This window comes from Lentinus tigrinus, assembly GCF_003813185.1.
Source record: "Lentinus tigrinus ALCF2SS1-7 unplaced genomic scaffold L226scaffold_11, whole genome shotgun sequence".
NCBI classification, from domain to species: domain Eukaryota; kingdom Fungi; phylum Basidiomycota; class Agaricomycetes; order Polyporales; family Polyporaceae; genus Lentinus; species Lentinus tigrinus.
The window spans coordinates 704,954-722,021 of record NW_027137920.1 but is presented as its reverse complement, the minus strand read 5'-3'; the positions used below and the strand labels follow the sequence as shown (position 1 = coordinate 722,021).

General features: G+C 56.1%; 7 protein-coding genes across 7 annotated transcripts; 3 read left to right on the top strand and 4 right to left on the bottom strand.

Moving 5' to 3' along the window:
• Positions 1-80: 80 nt before the first annotated feature.
• On the bottom strand, positions 81-1,136 carry L226DRAFT_534866 (uncharacterized protein). The gene is made up of 3 exons (XM_067680769.1): positions 853-1,136; positions 484-755; positions 81-418 (listed from the first exon to the last, which is right to left on the bottom strand). Exons 1-3 carry the CDS (start codon positions 1,106-1,108, stop codon positions 143-145), a joined length of 804 nt encoding a protein of 267 aa, XP_067535868.1. The 5' UTR covers positions 1,109-1,136; the 3' UTR covers positions 81-142.
• A 262-nt stretch (positions 1,137-1,398) lies between these two features.
• Positions 1,399-2,666, bottom strand: L226DRAFT_534865 (tRNAHis guanylyltransferase). Its single transcript, XM_067680768.1, has 7 exons — positions 2,588-2,666; positions 2,422-2,540; positions 2,242-2,373; positions 1,974-2,188; positions 1,828-1,916; positions 1,667-1,774; positions 1,399-1,614 (listed from the first exon to the last, which is right to left on the bottom strand). Exons 2-7 carry the CDS (start codon positions 2,523-2,525, stop codon positions 1,417-1,419), a joined length of 846 nt encoding a protein of 281 aa, XP_067535867.1. The 5' UTR covers positions 2,526-2,540; positions 2,588-2,666; the 3' UTR covers positions 1,399-1,416.
• Positions 2,667-2,781: 115 nt separating this feature from the next.
• Positions 2,782-3,827, top strand: L226DRAFT_612918 (uncharacterized protein). Its single transcript, XM_067686446.1, has 3 exons — positions 2,782-3,331; positions 3,390-3,423; positions 3,499-3,827. The coding sequence occupies exons 1-3, from the start codon at positions 2,897-2,899 to the stop codon at positions 3,639-3,641; spliced, it is 612 nt and encodes a 203-aa protein (XP_067535866.1). The 5' UTR covers positions 2,782-2,896; the 3' UTR covers positions 3,642-3,827.
• L226DRAFT_534864 (cysteine proteinase) lies at positions 3,826-6,821 on the bottom strand. Its single transcript, XM_067680767.1, has 12 exons — positions 6,565-6,821; positions 6,365-6,497; positions 6,105-6,230; positions 5,961-6,053; positions 5,735-5,904; positions 5,342-5,676; positions 5,202-5,268; positions 5,058-5,114; positions 4,665-4,822; positions 4,316-4,430; positions 4,182-4,204; positions 3,826-4,111 (listed from the first exon to the last, which is right to left on the bottom strand). Exons 1-12 carry the CDS (start codon positions 6,712-6,714, stop codon positions 3,904-3,906), a joined length of 1,635 nt encoding a protein of 544 aa, XP_067535865.1. The 5' UTR covers positions 6,715-6,821; the 3' UTR covers positions 3,826-3,903.
• Positions 6,822-6,959: 138 nt separating this feature from the next.
• L226DRAFT_534863 (HIT-like protein) lies at positions 6,960-7,992 on the top strand. The gene is made up of 5 exons (XM_067680766.1): positions 6,960-7,341; positions 7,396-7,474; positions 7,527-7,565; positions 7,616-7,682; positions 7,737-7,992. Exons 1-5 carry the CDS (start codon positions 7,090-7,092, stop codon positions 7,945-7,947), a joined length of 648 nt encoding a protein of 215 aa, XP_067535864.1. The 5' UTR covers positions 6,960-7,089; the 3' UTR covers positions 7,948-7,992.
• Positions 7,993-9,638: 1,646 nt separating this feature from the next.
• Positions 9,639-12,292, top strand: L226DRAFT_552865 (Bicupin, oxalate decarboxylase/oxidase; the record flags this gene model as incomplete). Its single annotated transcript, XM_067682892.1, has 18 exons — positions 9,639-10,129; positions 10,182-10,255; positions 10,311-10,334; positions 10,391-10,433; positions 10,507-10,534; positions 10,594-10,611; positions 10,670-10,726; positions 10,788-10,877; positions 10,934-10,975; positions 11,038-11,149; positions 11,215-11,407; positions 11,464-11,473; positions 11,520-11,554; positions 11,615-11,678; positions 11,739-11,772; positions 11,830-11,889; positions 11,946-11,974; positions 12,036-12,292. 18 exons carry the CDS (start codon positions 9,639-9,641, stop codon positions 12,150-12,152), a joined length of 1,521 nt encoding a protein of 506 aa, XP_067535863.1. The 3' UTR covers positions 12,153-12,292.
• L226DRAFT_60070 (uncharacterized protein) lies at positions 12,036-16,823 on the bottom strand. Its single transcript, XM_067685677.1, has 5 exons — positions 16,682-16,823; positions 16,519-16,619; positions 16,402-16,465; positions 12,648-16,334; positions 12,036-12,593 (listed from the first exon to the last, which is right to left on the bottom strand). The coding sequence occupies exons 2-5, from the start codon at positions 16,614-16,616 to the stop codon at positions 12,492-12,494; spliced, it is 3,951 nt and encodes a 1,316-aa protein (XP_067535862.1). The 5' UTR covers positions 16,617-16,619; positions 16,682-16,823; the 3' UTR covers positions 12,036-12,491.
• Positions 16,824-17,068: the final 245 nt, after the last annotated feature.

Genomic DNA, 17,068 nt, shown 5'->3' with positions numbered 1-17,068 from the left:
CTCTTCGCCGCAGCACAGCACACTGCAGAGGCTCATGACGGTGGCGGACACTCTTCGACTGCGGAGGGAAGTCGACCACGGGCTCGAAGAAGTATGCATCGTGTTTGAATTTGAGTAAGTGCAACCACATATCATTACATCCTTAGCCCACCACCTTTTCCTGCGAAGTCTTTTGCCTACGCGCCTCCACTGCCTTGGCGGTGTGCGGCTGCTCTTCGGGCGTAACGTCCAAGCGCGGCTCCTTCTGCCCGTCAGCCACGGCCTCCAAGAGGTAGGCGAACCGGATGTCGCGAAGTGTGATCCCGGGGGAGATCCGACCTTTCCGTGGTTCTTCGGGGTGCGATGCGGGCCGGAGCCCAGAGTGCGTGTGTACCCTGATCGTCACTGCTGTTGTACTGGTCTCCTGTATGCAATGATGCTATACGCACAGAAGAAGTCATTTACAGTCAGACAGGGGTGAAGATCAGCTGCAGGTGTACGCACGTTCTCCTTGGACTCAATCTCATTGACCGCGTTGAGGAATAAGTGGAGTGGAGGTTGGGAGGAGAATTCGAAGCGCTTGACGAGTTCAGGTGCGGGGTTCTTCGATTGTCCGGGGTTCGAAGCCTGGACAGTCCATGATTTCAGATACAGAGGATCCAGGTACGTCATGATTTCCTCGTCCGTCAAGAAGGGACAAGGATACGAGGGTGCGGGAGGGAGGTCCGGAAGGCCGGGAGGAGGTACAGGGGGCTCCGCAGAGTCAGAAGTGCCACCTAAATTCATAAGTAACTCAGTCAGCACAGGCATATGATGTAGATACACACTATTGTAGAGAGCGACACGCAACCTGGAGGAAATCGGTCTACCTACCTGCATTCTTACGTGTACGTGTTTCCGTACTCATAGTGCGCGCACGCTCAATGATGTTTCTCAGAGCATTCGTAGTAGTGGTGATGTGGTGACCGGGTGCCGGTAGTGGCCATTTTGGTGTCGAAGCAGTAGGGAGCGTTCGCCGTGTTCTAGGTAGCTGGCAGAAGCTTGAGGAAGAGCGCAAGCTAGCAAGCCCCGCAATTGAACGGTAGGACCGCACATAAACATTGGAGGTACGCGATGGCAAGGCAAGCATTCTCCTAGTGGTAGACGACAGTGAAGCTCGAGCCCAAGTTACAACAGCCACAGTATCAACGTCACCACTTCATGGGCGCCTCTATGACTATGGAGGCGCCCCCGCCAGCACGCGTAAGTACCGTCTCAGTCTGCTGCGCCCCCACGGGGAATATCACGCCTCAAGATACCTGTGAAGTTGAAGAATCATTGCGTGCCCATAAGGATGCTGTTGACTAGTGGCTCAAAAGTATTCAGGAGCAGGACGCATGGATTCGGCGGTCCTCTCGAGCCTCCAAGTCACGCTGAGAGACGGATGCACGGTTTCAGTCATGAGTCTGCGAGTATATTCGAATGACCATCCCAGAATTCATCTCCTATGATATCGAAGTGGTAGAGCTCAACCGTTGTGCGGACCCGGGGCTTCTTCTGCGCCTTCTTATCGCTCACAGATGCAGGCTCTCCGGTAGGTGTCGATATAGCTTGATCTGCTTGAGGAGCATCCCCTGTCTCGACTGCGTCGGATACCTGACCAGCTGCCATCAAAAATGCGGAATCTATATCGATTGCCTGGGCATACCTCCTCTCGGACTAGCACGCTTCCCTTCCGGAACCTCGCAGGGAGTTCATTGTAGTTGATGCCAAAACGGGAGAATAGGATCTCGTGCTTCTGAGAAGATACTGTCCCCTGAATTACTCCGTGTCAGTGTTGCAGGATGTACCGATAACACCTGCACGTACCCGGAGTGTGGCATGTGCCTCCGTTGTTGTCTGGCCGCCTTGGAGGACCAAGGCCCAGAACACCGTGTTGTACAGGTTATTGATGTGCGCTGCGCGATGCGTCGGTAGTTAGACTTGCTTCTTCGGACCGATGATAGCACGCTCACTATCCGCTTGCCGCCAGGAGAAGTAGTCTCGAACGACGCTGGGTGAGGGATACAGGACTATTCGGCCATCAAAGGAAGGGCAGTACTTGAGCGGCGTGTCAGACAGGTATTTGCTCCAATTGAACACGTATGATGAGGTGAATAGGGAGGTCACTGTTGTCAGAATTTTTGCCTCGCGGCGATTGTACAGCGAGGCTGATCTGCGGAACAAGAAGCTGGGAAGTACGATCAGTGGGGATGCATGGCTGCGACGGACGCTATAACTGACCTGTATTCATCCGATTCTCCGAACGCAAGGACGATATCCTTGAACTCATTCATAACATCGCGCGCAGCGTGGTCCATGAGTTGGAGGGCGCGTTCATCGTTGGGCTTCATGAAGTTGTGTTCTTCGGATAACCTGTCGCACTGTTCGAGCATGTATCACTGCATCCTCGCGTAAACTAACCGGTGAAATGCGTGGCCATCGATCCGGAGGACCATGAAGGTCCCTGGAAGCAGAGGGTCGGGGAGCTCAAAATTTCGGACATATGCAAACTTGCTTCCCGCCATCTCGTACCCTGTCCACTGCTTCGATGTCAACAGAAATGCCTCGGACACATGCCAGCACGCACGGGGAGAAAGTTGACGAAGAGTCACTGATTTGAGCTAGGACGCCTCGAGGACGACCTGGACGTACTAATCAACGCCTGGTAGCAGCATGGCGGAGGCCTGCCTTCAGTCCAGGTTGCCTTATCTAGCTCACTGTGACTCGGTCGCCAACCCCAGCCCTAAGCCCCGTCACAGCGCATCACATCCCTGCGCCTCCGAGCCTCTCCGTTCTTGCTCCCCGACCACCACCACCGCCTCCACCCGACGCATATCCGATATCGACCCCCCCCGCCATCGGCATTCGCCATCCTCAAGCAACTACATTGACAGCCATGAGCACCACCTCGGACGCCTACCCTGAGTTCTTCCGCCGCCGCACGCTCGGCCGGGCGCCGTCGCCGCCAACGTGGGCGTGCTACGAGCAGATCCCCTACGAGGATGACTATAGCGACAGTGCGTCAGACAACAACTCGTGTTCGGAGGACGAAGAGGACTATGATCACGTCGGCTCTGACGGCGAGCATCGCATCTCCTCGAGCGACACTCGATCGTCGCAGATCGACGGGGACATGGAGATAGACGAGGGCGACGAACCCATGTCTTCGGAGAAGGTGGCGGAGATGAAGAAGGACATCAAGGGCAAGCAACGCGCAGTTGAGCACTATGAGAGTCCCAAGAGAGAGCACAGAAAGAAGCAGCGCCAGCCGGTGTTCACTCTGCGCCCCATCCTAACCATCCAGAAGAGCCAGGGCTTTGTGTGGAACCAGGTAAGCTTCGAGCCTCCTGTCATCGCATGCATGTGCTCACACTACGTCTCTACACCAGGACCTCTTCGTCCCGCCATACATCAAAGACCGATGTTCGTACACTTTCTCTGCTTCTGTTCCCGTTGTGCTTACATGAGATTGGCCTGTCCGTGTGTTGCGTCGATCAGATGTCGCGTCAACGTCCCCCTCGAATTCTCGTGGCTTCGTGTCATCTTCCGTGTCTTCGACGAACTCGTCCATGATGGACTACGAGGTCGAGGTGGTAGAGATCCGGGTTAGGGAAGGGGAGTTGAACGACATCATCCCGTGAACGTCGTACACTCGTGAGCAGTTGTCAGCTATGTAGCCGTTCGTTCTTCGTTGTATCCCTTTAGTGCTAGACACCATCCACTATTCCCCACCAGCCGTCTCCTATACCTGGCTGCGATGTATAACTACCTAGGACCTCCCTTCGACCTTCACCCCTCGGCCTCTGGCCTTTGTTTCTTCTTGGTGTACATTGTTCCGTTATCATATCCTCTTAGAAGCAAACAACTTCCTAATTATCATACAACAAGAAACGTATCCCGATTTTACAGCACCCCGAGGATTGCGTCGTCGACCTCCTTCTGTCGTGCCGCCTCCCTCTCGCGTTCGCGCTCCTTCTCCTTGACGGCTTCCTGCTCGCGCGTGACGACGTACGAAGGCGTCACATGGGGTTTATAGTCGATGTGCTTCTTCACGTAAAAGCACATGTAGGCCTGCGAGTTGAGACACGCGCTGAGCGTCGAATGTGTCACCCTGTGGGAGGACACGTCGCAAAAGTTAAGCTCAGCGATCGCGCGCGAGTAACATCAATATGAGCACTCACTTGTCATCATCGTATCGGTACCACTATATTTGTGCCGGATGGACAGAGCACACGGAGTGGACGCGGACACAGGTCAGTATGTGTGAACGCCCGGCAGAAGGTATGCCGGGTGGGCAGGAACGGACGGGACGGACCTCGTCGTGCGAACGGGCGTAGCAAGTATAGTGCCCATTGTCTATCCCGCCCTCGTGGCACACGACAGCGAAAAGGTCGTATTCGTAGAGCGCTTCGGGCCCGAGGGCTCTGTCCCTGGAAGTGTCATTGGTGAGCAAACGTCAACAGCGTGGGTGCAAGGCGGCATGAGGCGGCCGCGAAGCGGCGAGATACGGAGAAGGAGAGGACAAGCGGCCAAGTAAAGGAGGGTGGAGAAGGTCAGGAACGGAGCGGACGCGGGGAGCGGAGGTGGACCGAGCAGAATGGCGCACAGTGATGAGAGGCGAACACGAGGAGGTGAGAGAGGGGCTAAAACGAGAGAGGACGTACGGAACAAGGCTCATGGCCGCGCTTCCGCTTTCCTTCGTCTGCTCCTGCTTGTGCATGACCAGGGTCGTGTACGGGGCCATGTTGAGCGATGCCGGGAAGCGGACGGGGGCCTCGATCTTCCGTGCCGCGGACTTGTCTGCCGAATTGTGTTCAAAGCGCTGTTCAGTGGGAAGAGTTGCGGTCCGAGGAGACGAAAGTAGGTGCGGACGGAAATGGCCATGGGGATGAATGCGGATATAGACGTGCGGTGGGTAACGAGGTGACGACGGGTTCCGCAAGATCGGCGAAGTCACGGAAGAAAGGCACGGAAGACAGGGAAGAAGAGGAGACCCGAACCAAAAGGCGTGTGGTCAACGGTGCAGGTCAATTCCGCGATTGGTGAGATGCTCCCACCTTGAACTGGAAGCTGAGAACAGGGGGCAGCTTGCGGATGCTGAGACGCTTGCTAGCCTGTGTGTGACCGCGCCCATTGTTAGCGACGATGATGGAATGAAGAGGTCAGATGGCGAGGGAGGCGAGAGCAGACAGACGGCGTACATGGGAGGCCTTGCCACACTTCTCGCAGCTGTACTCATTTGGGCCAAGCTTCTCCGGATGCGTGTATCTGACGTCAGGTTGCTATAACGTTAGCACAGGTACAACGGGAAGGGGATGCATAGGAAGGGAAATGGGCTTGCCTGCGAAGACAGGAAGCGAGCGTCAGGCCCTGCTCGTTACCGGTCTCTCCCTTGAGCTCGAGGCTGATGTCGAGCATCGGATCGGTCTTATCAGCGACCTTGCCGCACCGTTCGCACTTGACATCACTCTGAAGCAAGCCCGCGAACGTTGAGTGGATGATGCAGATGCAGTGCAGTGCCGTCGAACCCTTAGACGTGGCATGAATCTGGTTTAGGGCGGTGATGAAGAACTCGTGGGCATCCTGCTGTGCATACCCGGACAGCTCGGAAGAGACCCGCCACGTCTTCGCCAATAAGTCTATGGGACCATACGCCGCCGTGTTCTCTGAATGAACCTGTTTAGGGAGGTTAGTCTCAACTCTGGCTCACAATAAATATGCGGCGTGGACGCACCTCCGAATAGAGCTTGTCCATCTCACAGGATGTGCAATCCTTGACTTTGCAAAGCTTGCTGTTGTGCTTATCGCTAAGATAGTAGTTGCGAAGCAGCGGATTCGCAATAAACGACTGCAGAATTACGTTCATGAAGCACGTCTGGCCCAGGTTCAGAAGTCCGCGACGGCCTGCGGGTTGCGTGAGAGCCTGTTTTCGCAGAATTAGAAAAATACGGGGAGCTGACCTTGACATGGAAGAGGCACGGTTCGTTCGAGCGCAGCCGCTTCCTGTGAGTTCGGCACCCAAGGCGTGAACGGCTCTCGTCCATGTTTTTCCACTATGCGACAGAGTTAGCGGTGGGCATACTCAAGATAGACAAATTGCATACCTTGAAAGTTGGTGACTCGCTCTTCAATCGCAAGGAGTACGGATGTGTGGGCGCGAGTAAGTGTGCTGTCGTAGACAAAATCGTCGCATTCAACACAGAATACATTTCCGGTTTTGATGTCGGTGCCTGCAGAGAGAATAGCTTAGTGGCTATTTCAGTACAATAGTGGGAAGGAATCCATCATCTGGCACTGTCCCAGGAACACTGGGAGCGGTGCCGGACACGACCCGAATCGACGGTAGTAGGATGACGCGACGCACAGAAATCGTGGCCAGTGTCCTGTAGGTGTAGTTTAACGTGTTTGTCCTGCCAGCATCCAGCGAATGGGCAGTGGAGACAGGCATATGGTCTCGAGAGAGCAATACCGCAAACGCCACATTCTGGCGGAGTGATCTGAAGGACAGGCATCGCGTCAGCCAGTGCAGGATGTGGCCATCATCATGAAAGAAAATATACTCACCTTGCGACGCTTCGCGGGATACCCTACTTCTTGAGAGCGGTGTGCGTTCCAACGAACGGCGGTCTTATATCGATTGAGGAGTGCCGTACTTTCGGTTGGGTCGGCCAAAACCGCAGCGAGGTGTGGGCATTTACCGCTCTCTGCATCCATGCCTGACGATACGCCACCGAGAGAACGGAAAGCACCGAGTGTCAGACGGCGTAGGTCCTGTTGGAACAATTCAGACCCTTATGTTCTTTCCGACGCCAGGACGGAGGAGAGGACAGCTGCAAGGAGGCGCTGGAGTCCGAACCACTCACCGTCGCGGAGGCAAAAGACAAGTCCAAAACGGGGGATGCGGCACGTGGACGTCCCTGCCAACGATAGGCGGCTGTAGGCGCCGACGGCCCCGTCTGCTCTGCACGGCGAGGAGGAGCATCACTGCGTCAGGTTTACGTCTTTTCCCTCTCCTCTCCCTGCAGCTTGCACGCTCTCTGCTCATCTGTATCTTACGCCTCTTTACGACCTCTCATTCATCCTCTAGACATGTTATTGGACTCTACTCAGAACTCGGACGTACAAACACTCTCGTGTCATGGTTCTCAGAGAATACACGCGACTCTCTTCTCTATATTGAAGATGCTATTTCACTCGCACACGCGGCGGGAGGAGGCTCCATTGAAGACCTTGGATGACGATGTAGAGGGACAGGTTTTGCTCACCGGATGTGCGCTCCCGTCTGCGCCTTGTGTCTTCTGCGGTGCGTCGAAGGAGAATGGGTTCGATGTCATTTGGGAGGTATGTGTCAGTTATTTTATCTTGCCTTCCCCTCGCGATCTCAATCACCGCTAGAATGATAGATATATAGTATTCACTGATATTAATCCGGCGGCTCAACATCACCTGCAAGTTATCCCGAAGAGGCACATAGGCGAGTTGGTTCGCTCACAACTATCGAGCTGTGACTAACATGGCTAATCAAGAGAGCGTGAAGTCCCTGCGTAGAGCGGACGCGATAATGGGTGAGAACGATTGCCATTATATATGCACCGCATGCTAAGAAACTGGGTAGTCAGGGAAATGATGGAGATTGGTCACAAGGTGCTAGACGATATGTACGTCTCTCCGAACCTCAGACGGTTAGTGAACTCCGTTTGGTAGCTTGCATTTGCTGACACGCGAGTTGCGTTTAGCCTAGGATTCCACATACCACCATATATCTCCGTGTCTCACCTACATCTGCACGTCCAGGCACTCCCATATCGTTCCTTTCTCCGACGGCTCAAATATCCTGTTGTCAATGGCCGGAAAGGTCAAGAGAAGGGGTTCAGCTGGTTCGTTGATGCCGAACAAGCCGCGCGTATTTTGGCGAACGACAACCGAGTCCGCATTATGCCATGTTGAGGCCTGCTCGGTCACTTACTATACTATATTAATGCATGACCCATTTGCGACTTACTTGTAGCATCGTCTGATCACTCCACTCCTCACCTCCCGGTCCAGGAACCAACACCGTGGATCCTGTTCTCATGCCTGTGCAACATGCACCATGTGGGACGGTGAGTTCATTTGCACTTCTCGACCAGTTACATGGCGCACTCTCCCCGGTAATCGGCACTAACTACGTTGGTCAGGTCAACGTCACGAAACACTACACCTGTTCTTCTATGCCTGTAAGGAGCTGCCCACTTGCATGCTGTCAGAGCTGACGGATAAGGCATTGTGACCGGCTTATGGCTCGGAGCTACCAGCCACCGCCCAAGACCAAACCATGGTTACTTCAACCGTGCTATTATTAACACGCACATATCGTGGGTGGAGCTCTGAACCTCAATTCCTGTGTCCTCTGTCGACGGCATTGCGTTCTCATGGGAAGCCATCGGCAGGTACCAGCCATACGGAGGATAGTCCTCGCACAGAGCTGCGCAAAGAAGAGCAAACATCCTTCCGCACGTAATCGAGTCTATTGACGCAATTTCTGCGATAGAGTTCAGAGCGAGTTACAGCTGTACTCACAAGGTAGCTACGTCGTTTCCTGTTCCAGCTCCCGTAGCTGCGGTGAGTTCGTTACATAGACTGACATCTCACGCGAAGGCGCTGATGTAAAGTCGGGATATCCGCTACTAACCTCCTCCGTGGGCTCGAAGCCGTTCCGAAATGGTCGCGAGGGATGTGAACGTCGTATGTGGCGGCCTCCGTGCAAATTACCCCAGTTTCGGTGTCGTCGTGTCCTCTACTGCCGTCACGCGAGGGTCAGCGTGTCACGTTGAGCGTTCGGAACAAGGCTTCCCGGGCCCAGTAGTGCGCTTCGAGTGAGTGCAACTTCATGTAATCTCGCTCAAATAGGTTGTTCGGGTACGTGCCTCCGTCTTCATATGGTATAGATTCGCTGCTGACGATGAACTCAAGACTCACGGGCAAGATTGACATTGCCACCCGGGACCATGGAGAGGTGCTGTGAGTATTCGAGGTATGTTCTCGTGCATCGAGTCTCCATCGTAACACATCTCAAGGACGGAACGCGTTGTTCATGACCAGCCTTCAGTAAGATCCATTGGACCATTGCATCCGTCGCAACAAGCTCGCGAACCGAGCAGTCTGAGAGAATACGTTGATACAACAGACGCTCAGGAGGCTCTCGCGCCCCGGACCCTCGTTCAGTTATCCACGGACCACGCAATCGCGCGGACTTCAGTCAGCGACCACCTTCGCGAAGCTGGGCCCGCCCTCGATGGTCTGCCCTATCACGACAAGGGGATTACGTCCTGGGCTGCGATCTTCAGATCTGCGCCCGATCTTACCTGGACGGGCTCGCGAAGCATCGTCCCAAAACGCGCCACTCGAACGCAGCGAGATCCATGTATAACGCGCAAACCCTACCCGCCTGTGCATTGCCGTGCATCCGGTGATGCATTACGGATACAGGAACCGGGAGCTTGATGTGGCAGCGCGTGTAATCTGCCGCCAACGTCCGCGAGATGTAGAGGGTCTCACAAGCGACTCTCGGCAGGAGTGCGTCCGAGGAGGCAGATATAAAGGCCTTAGCTCGAATACAGGACCCCGTTCGTCAGGTCTTGCGTACACTTGCGTCGACCATGACTCGCCTCCTTCTCCCCCTCATTGCTTCACTGCTCCTTTCGGGGTCTGCCATCGCAGCCCCGGCCGCAAGTGCATCAGCCGCGGCGAGTGCGGCTTCCTCTGCTGCAAGCGCGTCAGCCGCGCAGAGCATAGCTGCCTCCGCCTCGAGCGCATCTGTTGCTGCCAGCCCCGCCTCATCTGCCGTTAGCGTGTCCGCTGCTGTTAGCACGGATGCCGCCAGTGCATCCGCCGCCGCTAGCACGGCTCTCGTCAGTCCGTCCGCTGGTGCACGCCCTCCTGCCTCCGGCAGTGCCCCGCCCCTTCCAGACACGACGGTGGCGCTCGCCAGCGACGACCCGAATGACCTACTGTGGCAACCTGACTCGGACATCATCCCGACTGGTCAACGTGGTCAGCTGGGTGCCAACGTCATTGGTCCGCAGAATGTGCCCATCGACCTGCAGAACGCCGACCTTCTGGCACCTCCGACCACCGACCACGGTGAAATGTACGTGTCTTTGTTCCTCCTTCACTGTTCGGATCCTGAGTCATGGATACAGCCCAAATGCGAAATGGCCCTTCAGCTTGAGCCACAACCGCCTGCAAACTGGGGGATGGGCTCGCGAACAGAACGGTGCTTGCATGATCCCATACCCTTCCCATCGCTTGATGCTTACGACTATTGTCAGTGAACGCAATGCCAATCGCTACGTGTGAGTAATTACATCTCGTGGGCAGTTGCATTGAATACTTACTGACTGCCATGCAGCGATCGCCGGCGTGAACATGCGCCTTGAGGCTGGCTCTATTCGGTCAGTAGCAGGTCTATGCCCGACCTTAGCTTCACGGGGGTCTCTCGGACACTATACTCACAATAGCGATCAGGGAGCTCCATTGGCACAAGACGTCTGAGGTATTCTCTATAGCTTATTATTAGGTGCATGCCTCGTGTGCTGACGTACGGTCGTAAAGTGGGCTTTCATCCTCAAGGTAAGAGATTATCCATGTACACGTAGTCGAGGGCGCTGGCACTTACGCGTGCGTATAGGGTTCCGTCCAAATCACCGCAGTGAATTCCGATGGACAGAATTTTATCGGTACGGTGGTAAGCCCCACAGTCCGCGGATTATTTGCGCAAGGACCTCATTGCCTGTTCTCAACGGTAGAACCCAGGAGACCTGTGGTTCTTCCCCGCCGGTATGCCCCACAGCTTGCAAGCCACTGCGGCCAGCCCCGACGGGGCAGAATTCCTCCTCGTGAGTTGACTATGACCGTTTAGGTTGTGGCAGAGGTTAATTCTATGTCCGTGTAGGTGTTCCCTGATGGCGGATTCAGCGAAGACTCGACGTTCTTGGTACGTTCCTCTTGGGAAGCAAGCACATGTGTCTCCACATCCTGATCACAGATCTCTCGCAGCTCACCGATTGGCTGGCTCATGTTCCCAAGGAAGTCATTGCGAAGAATTTCCAGACTAGCATCTCTGCCTTCGATCATCTCGTCGATCAGGAGCTATACATATTCCCGAGCAGTACGTGGCCAGGAATACTCCTCGCCGAACACTCGCGGGCTGAGTGCTAACTGTATGGTTTATAGCTCCTCCTCCGCCCAATGAACAACCACCAAAGAGTCCTCAGGGAACGATCCCGGACCCGTTTACGTTCGCCTTCTCGAAAGTCAAACCCACCCAATTCTCGGGTGGAACATTCAAGCCAGTGGACTCGACATTGTTCAAGGCATCGACAGAGATATCCGCAGCGGAGGTGACAGTCGAGCCCGGTGCAATGAGGTTCGTCGAGAACTTACATGCTCATCCTCTAACGCCGCTCTAACGCCGCACACAAGGGAACTTCATGTGAGTGTGTCCACAGGCACGTGAATTTCTCGCTCACGCTCCGCAGTGGCATCCCACTCAAGACGAATGGAGTTACTTCATGTGGGTACCATCTTCAATCTCTTGACGGATCTCGCTGACAAGAGCTGTCCCGTGGTACAGTAGCGGCCAAGGCCGCGTCACGATTCATGCGGGAACCAGCGCCGCGCGAACCTTCGACTATGAGGTACATTTCCTTTCAATGGTAGTGCTCACGTAACAGAACTCAATGCAATTCTTTCGGTAGGCCGGAGATGTTGGATTCGTCCCGGCATCGATGGGTAAGTGCACGTTTTATCTGAAACTTGCTCACCTCCACAAGTGCTGACTGTTCCAAGGTCACTACGTGGAGAACACTGGTAACACCACTTTGCACTACCTGGAGATCTTCAACTCGGGTAAGAGCAACACTGGATTGCAAAATCTGAGGTGATTAATGAGTGTGTATTTGCAGACCGCGTGCAGGATGTCAGTTTGAGCCAGGTGAGCTGAAGATGATGCTCTATCCATTCCTCAGAACTCATCCATGTCTTCTCGTCCACAGTGGCTGGCTCTGACGCCCCCAGAGCTAGTGCAGAAGCATCTCGACCTTCCTCAAGATGTCCTTGACAAATTGACGAACAACTTCAAGACCAAGGCAGTCGTTGTCGGGCCTCAATAGGTGAAACAGTCAGCTACGGCCTTCGAAGCGATTGATGGGATGTTTGGCTACCAATCAGTACATATCACAGTACTGGAAGAACAGGCTGTTGTGTCAGGGCATGAACAATATCGCGCGCAAATCATAACATCGTCACGGGCAAGCGTCCGACGATTTTACGTGTTACTTATGTTCGTCCACTTCATGGAGATTCCCGCTCTCGGAGAACAACAATACAATATGCATAGTGCAAGGTAACATACAACATACAAAGAAGGGTATCAATGGATACAACGACTACGACATAAGGTATACGACGGCCCGGGCATGATGATGTACATCTGGGAAATAAGTCCATATTCATGATCGCCTCCCAGAGCCTGGTTTCCTCCGCGTCTTACTGTTCTGAGACTTCAGCAGCTTGCGTTGCTCTGCCTTTGAAAGCACCGTAATGAGAGGAGGCTGTCTCTAGAGGTGAATACTTGCAGCGTCCGGAAAGGGAGTAAGGGGACTGACCTCATCAGTACTGTTACCAAACATCTCTTGTGTCGGGGTGCTCGCGCCCGTCGATCCACCTGTTTGCTCAGATCGCGTAGATAGCTGACGGGAGCGGTTCTTGCGTTTGCTACGCTTGCTCGACTTGCCGTCCGTGCCCTCGGTTTCAGAACAAGGTTCGCTTGCCCGGACAGTGTCAACGGCCGTCCCAGGCCTCGCCACCTGAATGAACCCCTCTTCGGCGTCACCGTCCTCTTCGTCGCCATCCAGATCCTCCTCATCTTCTTCATCCTTCGCTTCGTTACCCTCCGCTGTCTCCTGATCCAGCGCTGGCTCTGGCTCCTGAACTGTCTCTGGCCGCGGCTCGTCTACCTTGTCCTGCCCATGGCTTTGCACAGTTCCATCACCCTGGCGGCTACTCGTTGGAGGAACTTCAGCCTGGGGTGACGTGTCTGCCGAGGCCTGAGTATGGGGGAAAGCAGCCCGCTCCTGCGTTCGCGGAGCGCGGTCTTCGACGTTACCGCCGCTCGTCGCATCCGCCAGACCAGCGCAATCTCCACGCAAATCTTCCGATTTGCAGCCTCCTCCAGACTCAATTGGACGGTGAATGCTCGGGTCTGGCAACGGCTTCTGTGGTCCGGCGTACACTGACTGAGCGTCGAAAGACGCCTGGTTGGTCCATGGGCGTCTCCCAGAACCCCACGGAACCGTCTTCTGTCCAGGATGCAACGGCCAGGGAGACGGAGACTGTGCCGGTGAACGTGACTGTAAGTCTGGTGTCGTCGGAGAAGACGCAGCTTCAAGGCCTCCCGAGGTAATAGAATCATACAGCTTCCTGCCAAACGAGAACACCGACCGACCTAACGACGGCTGATGCGTATGTGAAAGGGGTGAGTGGGCGAGAGACACCATCGTGTCGACGTGGAGCCTGGGTGCGAGGGTTTCCCGAGACGTCAATGGTGAATGCGGGGTCTGTGGTTTGGCGGGTGATGAGGAGCGCGACGCCGGTGCTGTCTGCGGGCGGACGCCAGTCTGATGCAGCTGCTCACTGGATGCAGGACCTTCACTAGCTGCCCGAGGCGCCTCTCGACGCGCTGTCGAAACGGTTGTAGGAACCGAGGGGTTGGTGGAATGGACGGTCCGTTGAGTGGATTCAACCCGTGCCTGCTCGATGTGTTCAGGCGGAGTAGCATCTCCACGTTCCACGAGCTCGAACTGCTCGCCGGTTGGTAACTCTACAGCGGGTGAGATATCTGCACCCAACGCGGGATGTTCACTTGATGATCTCTCTGCTGTCGACGGATGGAGCGCATTGTCATGAGTAGAGTGCTCGGGTTCATCGGTGGATTGAGACACCGTTTGGGCGGCGCTAGGAACAGTCGACGGGTCTCTTTGCCCTGTCTCGTCACGTTGAGAGTCGCCTCCAGCGGTCACTGCATCGGTACTTGGAGCGGGATCAGCAGCAGCGGGAGGGGGAGACGATTCCGAGGTGTTCGGAGACGAGGTATCAGAATGCGGGGACGTATCCGGCTTCTCGTCCGTGCGCGAAGGAGGTGCTCCAGACTGTCCCTCTGAGGATCGCTCTTGAACACGAGTGTCGGTGTCGCCGGATCCGGACGGTGTGGGCACTGATGCTGCCTCCTGCGGGGGGTCCACCGTGTCCTCCTTCGGACCATTAACATCGTTAGAGGACTGACGACCACTGTCGGGCTCTGCTTGTGTCCGAACGCCCATCTCCAGCTCGCCCTCGTTCCCGTTCCCGTTCCCAGACTTCACCGCCTCCCTCCTGGCGTTCTGCCTCAGCTTCTTCAGTTTCTTCTTTTCCGCGTTAGAAAGCTTCTGGCCAGCGGCAGTACCACTACCTGGCGTCTCCGAGGCAGGTGTATTCGGGGTAGACAGGACCGGAGTGCCAGGGACTGAGACCTCGGTCGCAACACACGTAAGCTTCGGCTTCTTGCCGGGCTCTCGAGGCTCGCCGGCGTCGCGGTCGACTGCAGGAGATTGCGTTGCCGAGGATGTGGGATAAGCACCGGCCAAGGGTTTCTCGTCGGGCTTCTCGTGCTGCACGCCCGAGTCAGTGGCGGGCGGGAGTGGCGATGGGGAGGATGGCGGGGCGCTTTCCTCGTGGCGCGTATCCTGTGCACCCTGGGCATCGGGGCCGTCTTGTCGCGTGGCGGTGTGTGCGCCTTCTGCGCCAGAATCGACGACCTGGCGATCAACATCTGTAGTGGGTTCACCACCAATGTCCCGCGACGACTCGCCGGTCTGATCATCGGAGGGAAGTGTGACGTCTTCCTCAGTAGGGGGCGCGACAGGCTCCTCGACGGACGGGGTGGGGAGGGGTTTGTTCGCCTTGGACGTGTCTTCTGGAGATTCCGGAGGGGTGGGGAGATGTTTGTCTTCGGGATCAGCTGCGGGTTTCGACTCTGCGCCCTGGACGGAGTCTCCGCCGCCGCCACCCGCTGCTGGAGGATCCTGAGGAGAGGAATCAGAGCCAGCGGGCTCCGTAGCTTCCTCAGGGCGCGACGTAGACGTCGACGTGTCGGTTTCGGCAGGGGCCAGAGGCTCACGTTCCGTCTCGACCTCGGCGTGGACCTCTCCATCGCTACGCTCGTCCAGACGACCCACCTCGGGAGCAGTGGGCTTTTCAGGAACCGGAAGCTCCGCCTTTGTCTCAGCCTCGTTCTGCTCTCCCCAAGGATTGCCAAGATCGTCGTCGAATATTCCGGGCATACCGCCGGAACCAGCACCTTCGGACGCATGCTCGCCCGCAGGAGGATCTGCGCGGTTCGACGCGCCAGACGGAGGCTCGTCGGTAGCTTCTGGCGCGGAGGTCGCCACACTTGCTGCGTCTTCGTGTTGTACAACCGCAGGCTCATCGGTGACCTGAGGATCTGCGGCGGAGAATTCCGTGGCGTTCTCTGGATCCGCAGGCTGTGTTGCCGTAGCATCTCCGGAAGGTGGCTCGGATGGCGCCCGTGAAACCGTCTCCGGCGCGTCCTCGAAGTCGATGAGCGACTCCTCGGCCGACGTCGTGGACAGCGCTGGCTGTGGTTCGGATGGATGCCCGATAGTCTCACTTGGCTCGCCCCCGATATCCAACCCCAAGGTGTTCTCGCCAGAGGCATGTTCCGCGTGGTGCACGGCAGCAGGTTCGGGCGTGGCTTCCGCATGAGTGGCGTCTCCAGGCGGTGCTTCTGCCACCTCGTGGATCTCATCGTTGTCGCCGTCGAGTGCCCAGTCGCTGATAACGCTCTCTGCGACGTCATCGTCTTCTTCAAGTTCGGGCTCCTCGGGGAGGCTAGGGGACGGTGGTGGGGGTGTGGGAGGCGGCGGCGGGTGCGCGAAGTCTTCGGACAACCTCCGAATATGCTTGACGCGGGGTGTAGTAGGGGAGACGGCGGGTTGGACGCTTTGCGCGAGGGAGATCACAAACTGGCGAAGGGATTCTGTCGACGCGAGACTAGAATGTATCGTGAGAAGTGGGCTCGATGCGGTGATAGAAGGCCTGGCAAGGACAATGAAGAGTAGGAGCAGATGAACAACGTACCGAGAGAGCTCCTCGCGATCCGTCTGCAGATACCACAATGCCCGGGGAGTCAACCGGTTGTCGCGTATAAGCTCCACAGCGAGGGAGGACTCAGATGTTGAATAGTGTGAGTTGACGTATGAGAGGAGGTCACTATCAAGCCAGTTCGAGGGGTCTCTCTACGCAGCGGCATTGCGAGAAAACGCGTTGAGGAAGGAAGGTGGTCTGAGTGATCGCAAGACTCACCGGGAGGTCAGATCTCGTATTCACTCGCGGTGGTGGTGGTCGGTACATCGGGGGTGGCCAAACGCTAAGACAACCCGTCGTGAGCTTGAGTTCTAAGAAACCAAGGACGCAACGTACCTGATGGCACTGCGCGGGGAGAAGGCGTCGCCAGGCGATCTGGGATATGGGGAGTATGGATGGGAACTGGGTCGGTGAGGGAAGAGTGTCAAGCTCATTGGCTTGATTAGAACAAGGTTACGCGTCTTAGCTTTGATATCTGAAAGAGGCGACAATTACGCACTTTGTAGTGTTGCCCGTAGCGATAGCGGTCGTCGGGTGTGTCAAACGTAGTTCAGAGAGAGGGTCAGAGATCGGAGAACGGGCTGCAAGAATCGCGTTTTTCAAGTAGATAGACCACGCTACCGCAGCCAAAGTTCCGGGCGATCTGGATTCTGCGCGGAGGCCACGCACCCTGTGGGCAGGCGGCATGAGAACAGCGAGCTACTAAAGCGGAAAGCATCAGCTGCAGCAGTGTATTAATGTTCTGGACAAGAAGACCGCCGTTCATTCGCACCTTGAGGCTGTCCGATGTCGATGAACTCTAATGAGGCAAGACCCCCACCGGCAACGCCCTGTTATCTATCCTCCACCATCGCCCTTCCAGCAACGCCGTCTTCCCAGCTGAGAT